The following is a 16,054-nucleotide window of genomic DNA, read 5'->3' on the forward strand; positions in this document are numbered from 1 at the left end:
ACTCATTTACTCTCTCTGGGTCTTAGGATTTTTCATCTAGAAAATGAGTGTGTTGAACTAATTGTTACTTCTAAGTGTTTCTTCTAGTTCTAGAATTCTATGATTTATACACATTGGAAATAGTTTCTAAGGAAACTACATACACCAACACTTCCTGACTCCCTTTTCTGCTTGAATCTGCCTACATGCTAGTAGTTCTGCAGCAGGACAGATGGGAAAAGACTTCACTGATAAAATCCTGGAAGCCCTGGACCAAGATTAATGCAAAATAAAAAAGAATAATCCTGAGAAATGAAACATGGGAGAACTTGACCTTTTGTACATGGAACTTGGAGCCTTATTTATCCCAGAATTGAACTAAAGGGACAGAGAGTAACAACCTAATTTCACAAGAGCTAGTGTTTAGGCTTTCTATTTCATGGAGTTATTACTTGGAATATTGCTTTGCAATGACTGTGGCCAAAACCCTACAGTACTCAGCAAGCTTTTATCAACCATTAGTGGAATGTTCCCAAAACTTTTTGGATAATTTAGATGACAACTGGGTGTGCATCCCAAAGAGATCATCACAAAGGGAAAAAGACCCACATGTGTAAAAATGTTTGCAGCAGCCCTCTAAGTAGTGACAAAGAACTGGATACTGAGTGGATGCCATCAGTTGGAGAATAGCTGAATAAGTTATGAATGTTAAGGAATATTATTGTTCTGAAAGAAATGATCAGCAGGACGATTTTAAAGAGATTGGAGAGACTTACAGGAACTGATGCTAAGTGAAGTGAGCAAAATCAGGAGAATATCGTACATGGCAACAAGATTATTTGACCAACTGTGATGATGGATATGGCTCATCTCAACAATAAGGTGATTCAAGACAGTTCCAAAAGATTTGGGATAGAAAATGCCATCCACATCCAGAGAGAACAATGATGACTGAATGTGGATCAAAGTGTAGTATTTACACCTTTCTGGGGATTTGCTTTTTCTTTCTCATGGTTTTTTTCTTTTGGTCTGACTTGTTCTTGTATAATATGACAAATGTGTAGATGCTTAAAAGGATTGTACTTGTATAACCTATATCATCAGATTGCTTGCTGTCCTGTGGAAAGGGGATAGCAGAAAAAACTTGGAACACAAAATTTACAAAAATGAATGTTGAAAACTATCTTTACATGTATTTGGAAAAATAAAATGCTATTGGGGGGGGGGAAGGGTAATTCAGATGACAGGTTTAGTATCGTTACAAATGAAGAACACAAGATTTTACAAGGCAAATAAAACTTCACGTTTCTACATCAATAGGTTAGAAGATAGTATCTTGAAGTAATAAGAGGACAGAGATTGAAAGAGCATATGACTCCAAGTTAAGAAGAGATGTTTATTCCTTAAAAGGAAAAGTGACCGTGATAATAATAATTTAAAAAAAAAACCTTTTTAAAAAGGTTCATAAATAGAAGAAGAAAAATATATTATAATGATTAAGTGGAAAGGAAATTAATTAAATAAGTAGTCATTTAAATAAGCATAAGGTGGGGGAAATTTCATAAGTAAAAGCACACAGAAAATATTAATTAAGCACTTTACTGTTTGAAAAGTCAATAACTAATCACAGCTTAGATTTCTGGTATTTGGTGACCAATACAACATCAAATACTTATTATTAAAAGACATTTGAATAGTCAAAAGAGATGTTTTAAAATTAATGTAAGGAACTTTAATCAGAAAGCTCCTCCAACCCTCCTTGAAACTCTCTATTCTGCTTACCCCACACAATTTGAATAAATCTGAATACCTAGGCCCGCAGACCACGAAAAATTAGGAAGCAACAAATGAGAAGGTAAACAAGGTAGGTACCACAGGAAAGAAAACTGCCAGTAGCAAAAAGTGTCAGTTGGATGTGAAAAAGAAGAAAGAAAAATGAAGAATACAATAGCTCTAAATGATGGCTCAGTGGACACATCTCAGTATCATTAATTCCCGAGTTCAAATATTGCTTCAGAAACTCACTAGCTGTGTGAGCATTTAATCTCTCTATAAACTAGAAGGGTTGGGTGCAATGGCCTTTAAGATCCTTCCCAGCACTAAAATCTGGTTCCATGATCTGATAGGGACAAATCACAACACCTCAAGTAGCACCATATAATAACACAAAGAAATGGATGCACTGTGATAATCTTGAGCATAAGAAAAATATTGAATTAAATGAAACATTTTGGGGAGCAATTTCCATTTTAAATGATTAAGACAAAGACAAAGGTTTTAGTACATAAAAATCTTCCAGTATCTGGAAAACTGTTCTATCATTCATTCACTTAAGAGTTTTTGTTAGCCGAGTTTGTACTGTCCTTTAGGTTCATAAATACAATGCATACTCAGCATTCACTTTTGGTTTAGTCAAATTAAAATATGGTTATACTCAACACATACGGAAAATGTCATCTAAACTAGTTTTTCTGCAACAATCACATCTGTACTATTTGATAAACAAAACTCAGATCAAGGGTATGTTATTTTAGGAGACAGAAGAATACATTTTAAAATAGTGCCTTGTGCTTTATTTTGATTTTTTTTTTTAGAAGTGATCTTTTGCAGGACCAGGAGATCATTATATACTTCAACAACAATACTATATGATGACCAGTTGCCAGGAGTTGCCCTCCTCAGCAACGAGATCAACCAAATCATTTCCAAAGGAGCAGTAATGAACTGAACCAGCTATGCCCAGAAAAAGAACTCTGGGAGATGACTAAAAACCATTACATTTCCCAATCCCTATATTTATGCACACCTGCATTTTTGATTTCCTTCACAAGCTAATTGTACAATAATTCAGAGTCTGATTCTTTTTGTACAGCAAAATAATGTTTTGGTCATGTATACTTATTGTGTATCTAAGTTATATTTTAATATATTTAACATCTACTGGTCATCCTGCCATCTAGGGGAGGGGGGGGGGGGGTAAGAGGTGAAAAATTGGAACAAGAGGTTTGGCAATTGTTAATGCTGTAAAGTTACCCATGTATATATCCTGTAAATAAAAGGCTATTAAATAAAAAAAAAAAAAAAAAAGAAGTGATCTTTTGAAATTCTCTATCTCCCACCCCTAATTCCTGAAAAAATGATTTGTCCCATTGGCATTTTATTAGTTTTTGGAAAACTTCAGATCATTAAAGAAATTCTGATTGAACATCGAACAGATTAAGTGCAGTTCACTGTATTTTTGGTCCATACTTCAAAGCAATGATTCAAAGCAATTTAAATACAAATGGATAACTTGACAGAAGCTGTAATATAGGTAGAGGAACAAAACAATACAAATCTGAAATGGTAAAAGAATGCTATTGTGCAACACATTGTGTTCAATTCTGGACAGATTATAAGTGTTACTAGAATTTGGACTCAAAATGACCATGTGTTTGTTGTTAACACTTAGTGAAATTAATGCTCTGATTCAAATTTCCATTGTCTTTAAAATTGTTCCTTGTCTGTATTTTCTGTGCTAAATTATGGAGCTAATGAATGAATTTACATGCTGTTTTTATGCATAAAAAATTCTTCTGATAATTGTTATTTTCCACCAATGACATTGCTTTTGGTCTTCTCTGAAACTCTCAAACATCTCTTCTTTCCCTAGGAAACTCACCACTAGGAAATCTCACCATGCGGCCAGACTTCTGCCTGCCTTTCATCACACCCAAAGGCCCCTACTTCATGAAGGCAAAGTATTTCCCCCCAGTTCCCACCAGCCACTCCCGTTTTAGGGATCTATGGGAGCTCCCAACCACCCCAACTCTCGTGCTTTTTAAATTGCCCCCATTACACTGGAAGCTCCTTCAGGGTGGGCACCATCTTTGCTTTCATTGGTTATTAGTGTCCCCAGGGCTAAAGCACATCACCCGGTACTTAAATGTTTATGACAGACTGTATGACAGTGGGTGTGACTAAAAAGGAAGTGCCAGAAATTCCTTGGAGTTCAGAGAAGAAACAATGGTGCAAAAAGGAGGAAATCCAACTTGTCCTAGCCCTGCTTAGCTGTGCAGCCCAGCTACCACAACCTGTTTCTGCTAACACAAACAGAGCCAAGGTCCGGGACGAGACCTGATCTCGAGTCCTTCTTACTATTTTGTGCTTCAAACACTATCACTATCACCTTGCTTCACAGAAGGAAGAGCTGAATGTAAACAAGTACATGTTTCCCTCTGGTGCTTAAGCTCGCTATCTAACTTCATTGCTGCACAGATCCACATCCACACTGGAGTTAACCCAAGTTCTGAGTCTGGTCACAGTTTGGGTGACACAGTATCTCTTTAGCTGGGACGTTCAATTACTGGCCGCACACATTTCTTCACCTGAACTGGTTCCCTGACACAAAACCACAGCACTGCACAGGGGTCTGAGACCCAAGAAGCCAAGGTCTGGGATTAGTATTCTCAGAACACTAGACAGCTGTGGGAGGGGGAAGTTTCTTGCTGGAAAGTAGCACTGGAGAGCAACAGGAGAGATTTATCAAGTCCCACATCAGCTGAGAGAGAAACTACATTTTATTCAGGGAAAGGTAAGTGTTAACACGTCATCCTATAGAGGAAAAGATCAGGGAGATCAGGAGATGTTGCTTTATAGAGGTTAAGTCTGAACAGGGAAATGGTGGCTGAGATCTTATCAGAAGGAGAAGCAGAAGGAGCAGCCTTGCTTTGTATGGGTCTGAGGGCAGAACCAAGACCCTTGGATTGACATTTTAGGAAAGTACATTTCAGCTCAGGGGAGGAACATTTCTAATTTCAATCAGGGACTCATTCAACAACGAAAGGCGCTAATTAGCCGAGAGAACTGTGAATTCCCCAAGCGGAATCTGGACAGCCGTCTCTGATCAGGGCTGCTCTGTGGAGGCGGCACGGAGCCGTGCAGATGTGTCAAACACCAGCAGGCCACCAGCTACATAATAAAGCTCAAACACTCCTGAGTTTGGCCGTTTTACAAAATAAATAAAAATTAACAAAAAGCATTGATAATGTTACATTTTAAAATTAAGTCAATGAGGCTCGCAGGGATCCTTATGGATGGCTTTAGTGACCCCCAATTCTATTTGAATTTGATACCAATGATGCTAGACTCAAGATTTAAGAAGATGTGAGTTTGCATCTTGTTTCATATGTTTGTGCTGTCACTTAACTTCTTATGGTTTCAACAGTGAAATGGAAATAATCAAATACCTACCTCAGGGTTACTGCAAGATTCACAGAAGTCATAAAAGTACTTTACAAAATTTAAAAAGCATTGGACATAAGCTATCTTTACTATCACATGTATTACATTTTGTTATCTTCAGATGAAGGTCTCGAATGAAAGTACAAGCATTTGGCAAAATCTACATTTGAAAATAGCATCAAAAGCACTTACTCTAGACTAATACAGTTCCATGGCCCTAATTCAGTTAAGTGTACGGTCAATTAGTTTTTAATAAATGCCAAAGTTCCCATCTATGACATTAACAATTAAGTTGATTGTATGATATTCTTTAAACCACTGAAACTGAAATCAGAAAACCTGAATGTGAGTTCTTACTGAACTGTATGCCTGAGAATGGAATGAGCCTAGCTTAGTCTGGAAAGGCTTATCACCAGGGAAACAAGGGATGATGTGTTCTTGGGCTGAAACTTTTTGATCATGTCTTGAACAAAGTCTCTATTAGGTTGCAGAAGAGCTCCAATTTTCACCAACAAAAAAGGAACATTCACAGTGGCGGAATTTTAGCTTCTTAAAAATACTAATATAAGTGTAAATACACACTTATCTATTTGATGCTTTCTCTTAGCAAAGTCAATGATTTTACATATATATGACACTGACAAAACTGCCTGAAACCCAGCAGAGGCTCCATGGCTGCTCTTCCCAGCACTTTCATTCATTCCCCCGACACTGATGGCTAAGGGAGGGGAAGGGGAATACTCCTTACACAAAACAGCTATTTCCTGGCTCTCCTCTCCCTCTCTCTGGGCAATCCCCATCCCCCATCCCATCACCACTCTGGGAGTTCATGTCTAATGACTCCCAGGAGTCATTTTTTTTTCTTTTTTTTTTTCAGCTTCACAGAGATGTCAGATGCTTAAACTTGCGCTCACCCACAAACGTGCCATTTCCACATCTGTCCACTGTGACACTTCCTTCTCTGACTGCTATGGGTTTCCATTCTGCCTTTTCCTTTGCTTGAAATCCCAAATCCTCTTCTTCAACCTCACATCACTCCATTCCTTAGTTCTTTTCTAGGGCCCAGATCCTGGACTGGCTACATGTCTTTCCTTTCTGACCCCTTGGAGAACCAGCTCAGCTCTTTACCTTGAGTCCGTTCCCTTTACCTTCCTGCTGATCTTTCCCTCAGCTTTTGACGACTCCCACTATCTCGTGCCGTTGCTTCTATTTGCATTCTGCTATAAACGGTGTTGGGGGAAACTGAACGTGACTTCCGCTGGGCTCTTGTAGCAAGGAATTTCTTTTTTACTTCCATAATTAATTTAATACCCCCCTCACGACAACAGTTTTTGAAAATGTTTTTATTCCTCCTAAAAATTCTCCTGGCTCCTTCTTCCCTCTACTCATTTAGCTGAGGACCTTGCCTCATATTTCACATTTGACAAGAGCCTTTCATTCAGATTGTCCTTCCCTTCTCTCCTCTCACAGGTGGGCCTTTCTGCTGAGATTTCATTCAATCTTCTCCAGCAGCTCAATGCCTCTTTCAGGGCATCCCTCCCTTTTCCCCTATCTCTGCTTGTCTGACATATGCTTCTCTAGGCAGCGCCTCCCCACCCCCAGGTCTCCCTTGCTCTTAAAAAGCTTCACGTGATCTGTCCTTCTATCTTGTCCCTCCATTTTGTAGCTAAACTCCTTGAAAAGGCCACCTATAATCAAGGCCTTCACTTCTTTCTCAGTACCTTAGCTGTCCATAGTTCAATGAAGACCCCCTCTCTGCCTTTTCTCTTGCCTCCTCAGGCCCCTGATCCTTGGGCTGCCAGTCTCCCTCTCCCCCAGACTCCTGGCTGGGCCCCTTCACCCAAGTTGATTCCTCTCCCTCACCGCTCTGATCTCCCCAGGAGCCAGAGCCCCGGGCCCAAGGGCACTCTCTGAAGAATACCAGCGAACTAGCCGGCCGCCAGGACCTTGCCCTTCCTGATTCTCCTCTGCCTGTGCTTGTCATAAGTATGCAATATTGTACCCAGTTATGGATCTCATATTTTAAGAGCATCTCTAGATGACCAGAATGGTGAAAGGTCTGGAAACCCGGTGATACTAGATGTGACTGAAGGAAATGAGGGATTACTGAATTTTGCAGAAGGGAAAAATTGAAGCTCAATAAAATAAAATGAAAGCATATTAACTATTTTCTATTTGAGGGAATTTTATCATGACTTTATACACCTAAGAAAGAGGAACATAACCCTCATCTTTACAAATCCTGCTGTCATCCTATTGTAAGCGGATGATCTGTAGATGGGCTGACTATTCCTCACTGACTCCCTAATGTGTACCATCTTAGCTCTGACTAATGAGGCTGGTCCAAGTGTTCTTCCATATATCCCTATTATCTTCTTTTGTTAGTTGAAGTCATCTTTATTTTTTCCTTTTCTTAATCCTTCATAACCAACTTTAACATACCCATTATATTCCTAAGCCTTTTAAATAAAATCCCCAGAATTTCTTGAGCAAATTAAAAACCAGTTCCCATGGTTTCTTCCTCCCTCTTTAGAATATTCCTATTTCCTTATCTATGGCAGATTGGATATTCTGATCTAGCTAAGCAAAATTATTTGTTGTTCTTAATACATCTGGAATGTTCTACTCCTCACAACAAATGTTCTCTCTGCAATAAGGCAGAGGGAAAACCACAATGGCTCTCTAGTACCTGAGTTTGAATCTTGGTTCTGCATCTTGGACAGGTTAGTTGGGCTCCTTGGATCCAGTTACCTCATCCATGGATGAAGACAGAGAAGATTAAATCACATGATTCCTAAGGCCGCTTCAAGCTATCAGTCTATGATTATCCCTTCCTGTAAACATTATTAAGCTTTCTTGGCCCATATCAAGTCAGTTATTCTTACTGGTTTTTCTCGTGGTAGTTGAGCATGTAATTTTTTTCATTTATATTATTTTTTTCCTGTTTTCCTAACTAAATAGTCTTAGGCCAAAGGACACATCTTTTAGTTCTTTTTTTCTAATTCCAAATTATCGGGACTTATTACAGTGCATGTACATGCTCATCATTCATTATTGGGTATGCTAATCGTATAAGTCTCACTTTCGAATCAGTTAGTTACTTGCTTTTGGTCATATTTCTTCTTAGTACAATACGATTATACTGATGGAAGAAGTGATACTTTGATACTGGTTAGAATTTCTGGAAAAGAGACTATCATTCTTCTACCAAATTACTAGTCAAAATGAGGGTTTTGGTATTCACTCTCTACTATATGCTACAGAAGATAAGCGTTGCCCATATATTAAATGTTTTATCTATAAACAATCAAAGGAGAATAAGTTAAAAAAAACTTAGGCTTCTAAAATAATTACATGTTAATATATGTTATATTACAAAAGTCTTACCTTGTTGAGTATTTTGTTCTTGAGTTCGATTCACAGTGAGGTCTAGGGGGCCTTCCTGCTCTTCCTGAAGGGAGTTTTCTATTTGATTCATTTGGATACCTTTACATATTAGACTTGGTCCAACTGAACCATTTCTATTCTCTTGAATTTTACCACTTTTTGAAATGTATTCAATTGCAAACTGACGTATCATCTTTTTCATTAATTCCTGAGCAACTAGGGGAATGTTAGGATCACAGTTCTGAGGAAGATCTAGGAAAAAAACATACATATAACAAGCATTAGAAAATAGAAATATTAAATATACGTACGTCTAATTTTTTTCAAAATTACAAATCATGATTAAGAAATTTTTTTTTTAGAATTAATCCAGTTGTCAATGGTTTCTGAAATTCTATCCAATATTCATTTTAAATTGAGGGTTAATTATTATATTAACATATTAACTGAAAACTTGGAATATCCCTATCATCCACCATCACCACCACCATCATCATCATCATTATCATCAACTTTTGGAAGCAAGTGCTTATCACGTTTTAAAGGTTAAAGATAACAAATTAGACAGAAAGAGAATAGAGTATCTAAAGTGGTTTTTTTTTTAAGTTTTCTATAAGTTTCCAGTAAATTTAAGTAGCCAATAAGAACAAACTGACAGAAATAGAGTATCTAAACTGTTTTTTTAAGTTTTCCATAAGTTTCCAATAACAAGTAGTCAATAAGATGATTTTTATTAATAGCTTACTACATGAATAAAAACATTTTACAAATCAGAAATATAATGCAAAACATTAAAAACATTTCTGAAATTCATCCCCGATTTTAGAGTAAGTAATCTACATGTAAATATAATACCAGGGAGAACTATCAATGAAAATATTTCAAATAATGTAAACTACAGTTATTTAGTGAACCAATAATTCTCATTAAACTAGTCAAGAAAAAGTAGAATGGCTTACGATAAATAACCTTCCTACTATATATTCCTTGGACCTGATATAGGTTCCTGCTAAAATTATCATCAATAAGGAAACTAAACTAATACAATAACAAGTTAACATAATTCTATAAATCAGCTCTTTAGAGTTTTAGCTCTTCTTATGGTCCATGCCTCTAAACTAATGATAACTGAGAACAAATAATACGTTCAATTTAATCTCGTGTTATTTTATAAAATTATTGGATATTTCCAAACCAAAATTGTTTTATCTTCTATCATAATCTATAAAAAAAAAAACAGGAGCAGAATTCTTTAAAGAAAAGCAATCAAAATTTTACTATTGTAGTTGTAAAGTAGAATCATTTGGTTTAGGAAAATTCTCCATACATTCTCTTTATCAAAGTTTTTACACTGATTTTTTTTTTTGAAGTTCCTTTCTTTTTATGCATTGCTGTTAAGAGGGTAAATATCTCCACTTATTTTAACAAAATACTACATACAAGAAATAAAACTTGTTAAATACAAACTTTGTATATTAAAAAATATAAACTGAGGAAACCCCTGTGGCATTTCCCCTACCTAATGTTTCAAAGGTAAAAGATTTCCATATGACTAAATTAAGAATTTCTAACTCTATTTAAATAGCCTATATAAAAACCTATTTAAAAACCACTTGATCACCTTCTGTCCTAAATTACAAAACATTTCAGCAAGACAACTGCTACTACATTTGAACAATTAAAAATTCTTCCCTTGAACCATTAAAATGGGAAACAATAAATGGGCAAAACCTAGGAGAAATAATTGGTAAAAGATCACTGGACCTACTGTGTGTATTTGATTATAACAATGGTGGTGAATGGATTAAATAAGATAGATAAAAAATTATATTAAAGACAGTTAAATTAATAGAATGGAGAAAATGGGAAGGAAAAAACAAAGGCTGTAAATTAGTTTTTAATAGTTCTTATCCTTTTCTTTCTCCCTTCCCTGTCCCATTACCAATTCAAGGTTAAAAGACAAAACATGATCTAAATCTCTTTCTTGAAATATTTTGATGTTGTTACTCAGGAAAAGGAAACTCATTGTAGGCTCAGTTTTAAAAGTTCATTTACTAAGAATCATATATTCTTGTCATTAAAGATCCCTTACACAGTCTCTCTCAGTAAGAAGAGTTCCCAGATTAGTAATATTTTAAGACTGCTTTGGGCATTTCCTACTCTCCAACTTGCTTTTCAAATAGAACAATTCCAGAGCATGTTGCAGTGGGATCTCACCTTCATGTTATTGGTCAATTCACTCTGCCAATTTGCTGAGAAGATATCATTTCATTGAGAGAACAAAGAAAAATTGGATTTTTGAATAGGTAAAAAGTCACACTGAAGAAAAGTAAAGATTAAATCTGCAGAGAACAGTTAATTTTAGTCTTTTCTACATACTCCACCAATCTGGGATAGTGGAAAGAATGCCATTTCTCAAGTCCAAATTCTTGTGCTTTATTGGATTTTATTACTACTAGAGTGCTAGGGTCAAACTAGTGATAAAGAAAGTGATGGGGGGTGGTTTGCCTATGGGTGAAAAATATAACAGAATCCTATTAAGATGATGTATATTACTTAGCTGTAGCAGTGTTTTATGGCTTTGAGTGGTACCAAAATAAATGCTCAACCAAAGGCCTAGGCCAGTTTTTCTTACTTGGCTGTAGATACAGATTTGTGCCTGTATTCCTAGATTTACTAAGGAAACTATTATAAATCCATCAGAAACTACTCTAGGGAAAGAGCTGAACAAGACATAGTATTAAAGGATTATAGGACCATCTCCTTAGTATTAAGGCCACAACAAGTCCACTGCTAGGTCAGCCAAAAAAATTGGGTGACTATTTAAACAATGATTTGGGGATGATGGATTGCATTTATGTATGAATGAGTCATGCTTTCTCAAGGGAAAAATTTTATTAAAATAAAATCAATATCTATGTATATGAGTTATAGGGAAAGATAGGCATTATCATCTAAAACCAGGATTAATCCATTGCCAAAAATAAGTGAAAATTATCCTTTTATCTCTCTCTTTTTTAATTTTTACCTAATAATATAGGGTAGTGATGGAAGTTTCAGCGATTAAAGAGGGTAAATGAAAAGATGAATTTTTCTTAAAGCACTCAAGTTCTTTCCCTGACGCTGTGTAAAAACAATATTGGGTGTTCACAAAAATAAGCCCCGTTTAAAGTGAGAGTAGGGCAGCTAATAGCACAACAGATAGTGTTGGCTTTGGAATCAGAAGAACCTGAGTTCAAATCAGGCATCAGAAACTTCCTGTATGAACCTGGGCAAGTTACTGCACTTTTTTGCCTCAGTTTCCTCATCTGTAAAATAAGCTGAAGAAGGAAATGTCAAAACACTCTCATATCTCTGCGGAGAAAACCCCAAATAGGGTCACAGAGAGTCGGACTTGACTAATCAACTAAACAATAACAAAAATCAGAATGCCAGTAGTACTGTTTGCTCTTCTAGGTCAACAGATAAAAAATGGGGCAGAGTACTTTGAAAAGTATTGTTTACTTGTGGATGATGGCTTCGAGTTAAATGTAAACATGAAAGGATTCCCCTACTGCACAAAATGGGGGTAAAATGACATAGAATAAGGTCCTAAAAAATCCCCAGGGAGTTTGAAATAGAAATATTAATACTTAGTTGTGCAAAACTTTCACAATTTAGAAATGATGGATCTGCCAAATTAGGCTTCTTTATTTATTATATATACTTTTCACATTTAATAAACATGTGAAAATAGATACTTTGTTGCTGTTCTCTTTCTTGGATCTTGTCTCCTGTAAACTATTTTGTGTACTCTGATATTCTTACTATGTGTGCCATAGTATCATATCAGAGTACACATAATATACACAAAAGTGGGATATAAAGAGCTGAGAGCCACGAGTGTAATATTAAACCAATGCTCATTATTCCAAGTCAAAGACAGTGCAATTCTGAAGAAAGCTGAGTGCTAAAGGGCCATCTTTACAAAAGTACTGGCTCCGTTATAATGTGTATTTAATACAATAAGCTGCAAAGTAAGGAAGGTGATCATTGGCCAGAAGGAAAAATTTGGACATGCAGTAACCATTCATAAATATGACAGCAAAAGTCCTTTACTGACCAAGTCTCTTTAATTTTTGACGTTCTAACAGTGATGATCTGATTGCTACTAATGCTTCATTTTATGCGATTAGAAAAGGAATTATTCTAAGATGGATGAGATCTAGAGAATCACATAATTATTTTCAGTAAACATAATAATTTCACCTAAGAATTTTCTTTTAGTTAATTTTGATATATAACACATAATCAAAACTTAAAAGCAACAAACTTTTATGTGTTGTCAACACAAAATTGTCCTAGGGCTAAGCCCGGAGAAGGGCTCTCCCTTCACCTTGAAGTTTAGTGGAGATGCATCTCTTCTACGGGCTACAGAAAACATGTCAGCAAAGTTCAGAACAAGTAAAAACAGTTCAGGTTAAGTACTTTTCTAAATGTAGGAACATTTCCATGACTCTCCAAGAGTTTCAGTCAGCAATTATCATAAAGTAACAGTATCCCTCTGGAACTCACCACTGACTACATTCCTTTGAGCAAAATTATGTTTTGTTACAGACATCTGTGAGACCAATCTTAATGCTTAGCTAGATTTCATGCCTGTTCTTTTGCTCCCTGGACAAAAGCACTGCTTGCTACTCAATGTTAATTATCTGAGACATACAGAAAGCAGTTGATTAGTTGATGCTCATCCCAAACTGACAAGAGCTTGGAAGCCACAATGATAGGTTGATGGCTGAAAAGAACCTAGCACTGTATCCTTTCTGATGCTCTAAGCAATGCTAAGGATCTCTGGACAGGCTGCCAGTCACCTGATGGATTCGGAAGCACCCTGTAAAAGAAAAATCCAATACTGCACAGTAGACAATGCTGGCAAGTAACATTTAAAATTGTTTGGTGCCCTGTACTACGATGAGGTCTAAATGGGGTTCATGATTTAGACATAAAAGGTAAGGTAATAAGTAAATTAGAAGAGCAAGGGGTAGGCACCTATCAGATCTTTGGAGATCTAAGTTTACAGCAAAGAACTAGAGAACATTATGAAATGCAAAACGGACAACTCTGATTACATTAAATTAAGAAGTTTATGAATGAACAAAACCATGTAACCAAGATTAGAAGGGAAGCAGAAAGCTCGGAAATAGGTTTTGTTTTACAGCCAGTGTTTCTGATAAAGACCTCATTTCCAAAATATATAAAAAATGGAATCAAATTTATAAGAATACATAAATTGTCATTCTCCAATTGATAAATTCAAAGGATATGAATACAAATTTTCAGATGGAGAAATTAAAGCCATTTCTAACCACGCAAAAATCTAACTACTGATTAGAGAAATGCAAGTTCATACCTCTCATATTGGGCTAAGATGACAAGAACAGATGACAAAAGTTGGAGGGGACGTGAGAAAACTGGGACACTAAAACATTCAAACCTCACACACCTTTTGATCCAGTGGTCTCACTACTGGGTCTGTATTCCAAAGAGAATATATAAAAAAAGGGAAAAGGTCCCACATGTGCAAAAATGTTTGTGGCAGCCTTTTTTGTAGTGGCAAAGGAACTGGAAACTGAGTGGCTGCCCATCAGTTGGGGAATGGCTGAATAAGTTATGGTATATGAATGTGATGGGATGTTGTTATTCTCAAAGAAATGATCAGAAAAGTGATTTCAGAAAAGGTGATGCTGACTGAAATGATCAGAACCAAGAAAAACAGTAACAAGATCATGTGAAGGTCAAACGGGATGGACTTCTTCAACAATATGGTGATTCAGGGCAATTCCGATAGACTTGGGACAGAAAATGCCATCTACATCCAGAGAGAGAATTATGGAGCCTGAATGTGGATTGAAGAACAATGTTTTCACTTTTTTGTTTGTAAATTTGTTTTTTCTTTCTTGTGGTGGTTCTTTTGGTCCAATTTTTCTTGCACTATTTGACAAATGTGGAAATATGTTTAAAAGAATTGCACATATTTAACCTATTATCAGATTGTTTGCTGTCTTGAGGAGGAGGGAAAGTTAAAGGAGGGAGAGAGAAAAATCTGTAATGCAAAATCTTACAAAAAATGAATGGTGAGGGGCAGCTAGGTGGTGCAGTGGATAGAGCACCAGCCCTGAAGTCAGGAGGACCTGAGTTCAAATTTGACCTCAGACATTTAATACTTCCTAAGTGTGTAACTCTGGGCAAGTCACTTAACCCCAATTGTCTCAGCAAAAACAAACAAACAAACAAAACAACAACAACAAACATGTTGAAAACTGTCTTTATATATCTTTTTGGAAAAATGAAGCACTATTGAAAATTAAAACAAAATAAAAAAAATTAACATCAAGTTCAGAGAAGGCTACCAGGATATTATAGGACTGTTTAGGATTTTTAACTGGTTTTATGTATTTTATTTATTTTTAGTGTAGATACCACATAGGATCAATTCTGTCCTTTACAATTCAGGTTTAGGTAACACTGAATTTTAAGTGATAAATATCAAGGAAAAGGAATGGGATTAAGTTAGGTTTGTGGCCTAGCTACAAATTTTCTTAATTTGTTGATCTGTTCTTAAGATTTTTTTATGCTTGTGCATACACACAGTACCAAAAATTGTTTTGCTTGTCTTGTCCCAAGCAACCATGCTAATATATTTAGGCATATGCTTCACCCATAGGCTCAGACATGTATTTAAATGGACTGAACTAAACAATCATGTCTGAAAGGCTGCAGCGTCCTTCAATTTGGTTTTCCTTTCTCCAGTTTTTGAGTAGGGCTCAATAGTCATTGATTAGGATATTCTCAAAAGGTAAAAAGACTGCAATTAATTAAGATAGAGTAATGTTGTATAGAGAGACCTTTCATGAAAGTTGTCTTTTAAAATTACCCATATATGGTAATAGATATTGTCCTACATTATTTTTCCCACACCCTTTCCTCCCGAGATAGGCAGGGACATTTAATAAATTCTTAAATGGATTGCTTTTTTTTTTTTTTTTAAAGATCTCTCAAGGTCACTTCCAGTCTTGATTTTAATACTTTAGCCTCCTTTCCCTCTGACCTCCTCCTCCAACTAATTTTGCTTCTTCGAAGGCTATCTCAAAGTGAGTTTAGTCTTTTCTCCAACCTCTTACATCACCTAATGAAATTATTTTTCACCCATCTTGCAGGCAAATTTCTCCAGATCTGCTCACTTATAGTATAGTTGCCGAGTCAGCACTGCCTCTGAGAGTACATCATTCTCTACAACATTCAGATTTCTTACAATTAACAAAGGATGGGATATTCTGTTGATAGAGGACAATTATTATACTTGATTTTAGTTAATAAAATCTATCAACAACCAAATCATCTTCACACTTTTTAGGTGCTAAGAGAAAAATTAATCGATGTGTGCAACAGCACAGTTGTTATTTTTTAACTTAAATCTTAGCTTGGA

The 16,054-nt window shown here is 36.1% G+C and overlaps 1 protein-coding gene across 7 annotated transcripts in view; it reads right to left on the reverse strand.

The window, feature by feature from the left end:
- Positions 1-16,054, reverse strand: part of LCORL (ligand dependent nuclear receptor corepressor like) — a 146,040-nt gene that overhangs the window by 59,485 nt on the left and 70,501 nt on the right. For 6 of the 7 annotated variants that reach the window (XM_031943321.1, XM_031943317.1, XM_031943316.1 and 3 more), the window contains exon 5: positions 8,590-8,841. In XM_031943321.1, the coding sequence (XP_031799181.1) occupies positions 8,590-8,841 (252 nt within the window). Of the gene's footprint in view, positions 1-8,589; positions 8,842-16,054 lie in introns of those variants that run through there. The other variant, XM_031943322.1, reaches the window with a different exon arrangement.

This window comes from Sarcophilus harrisii, chromosome 6 (genome assembly GCF_902635505.1).
Source record: "Sarcophilus harrisii chromosome 6, mSarHar1.11, whole genome shotgun sequence".
NCBI classification, from domain to species: Eukaryota; Metazoa; Chordata; class Mammalia; order Dasyuromorphia; family Dasyuridae; genus Sarcophilus; species Sarcophilus harrisii.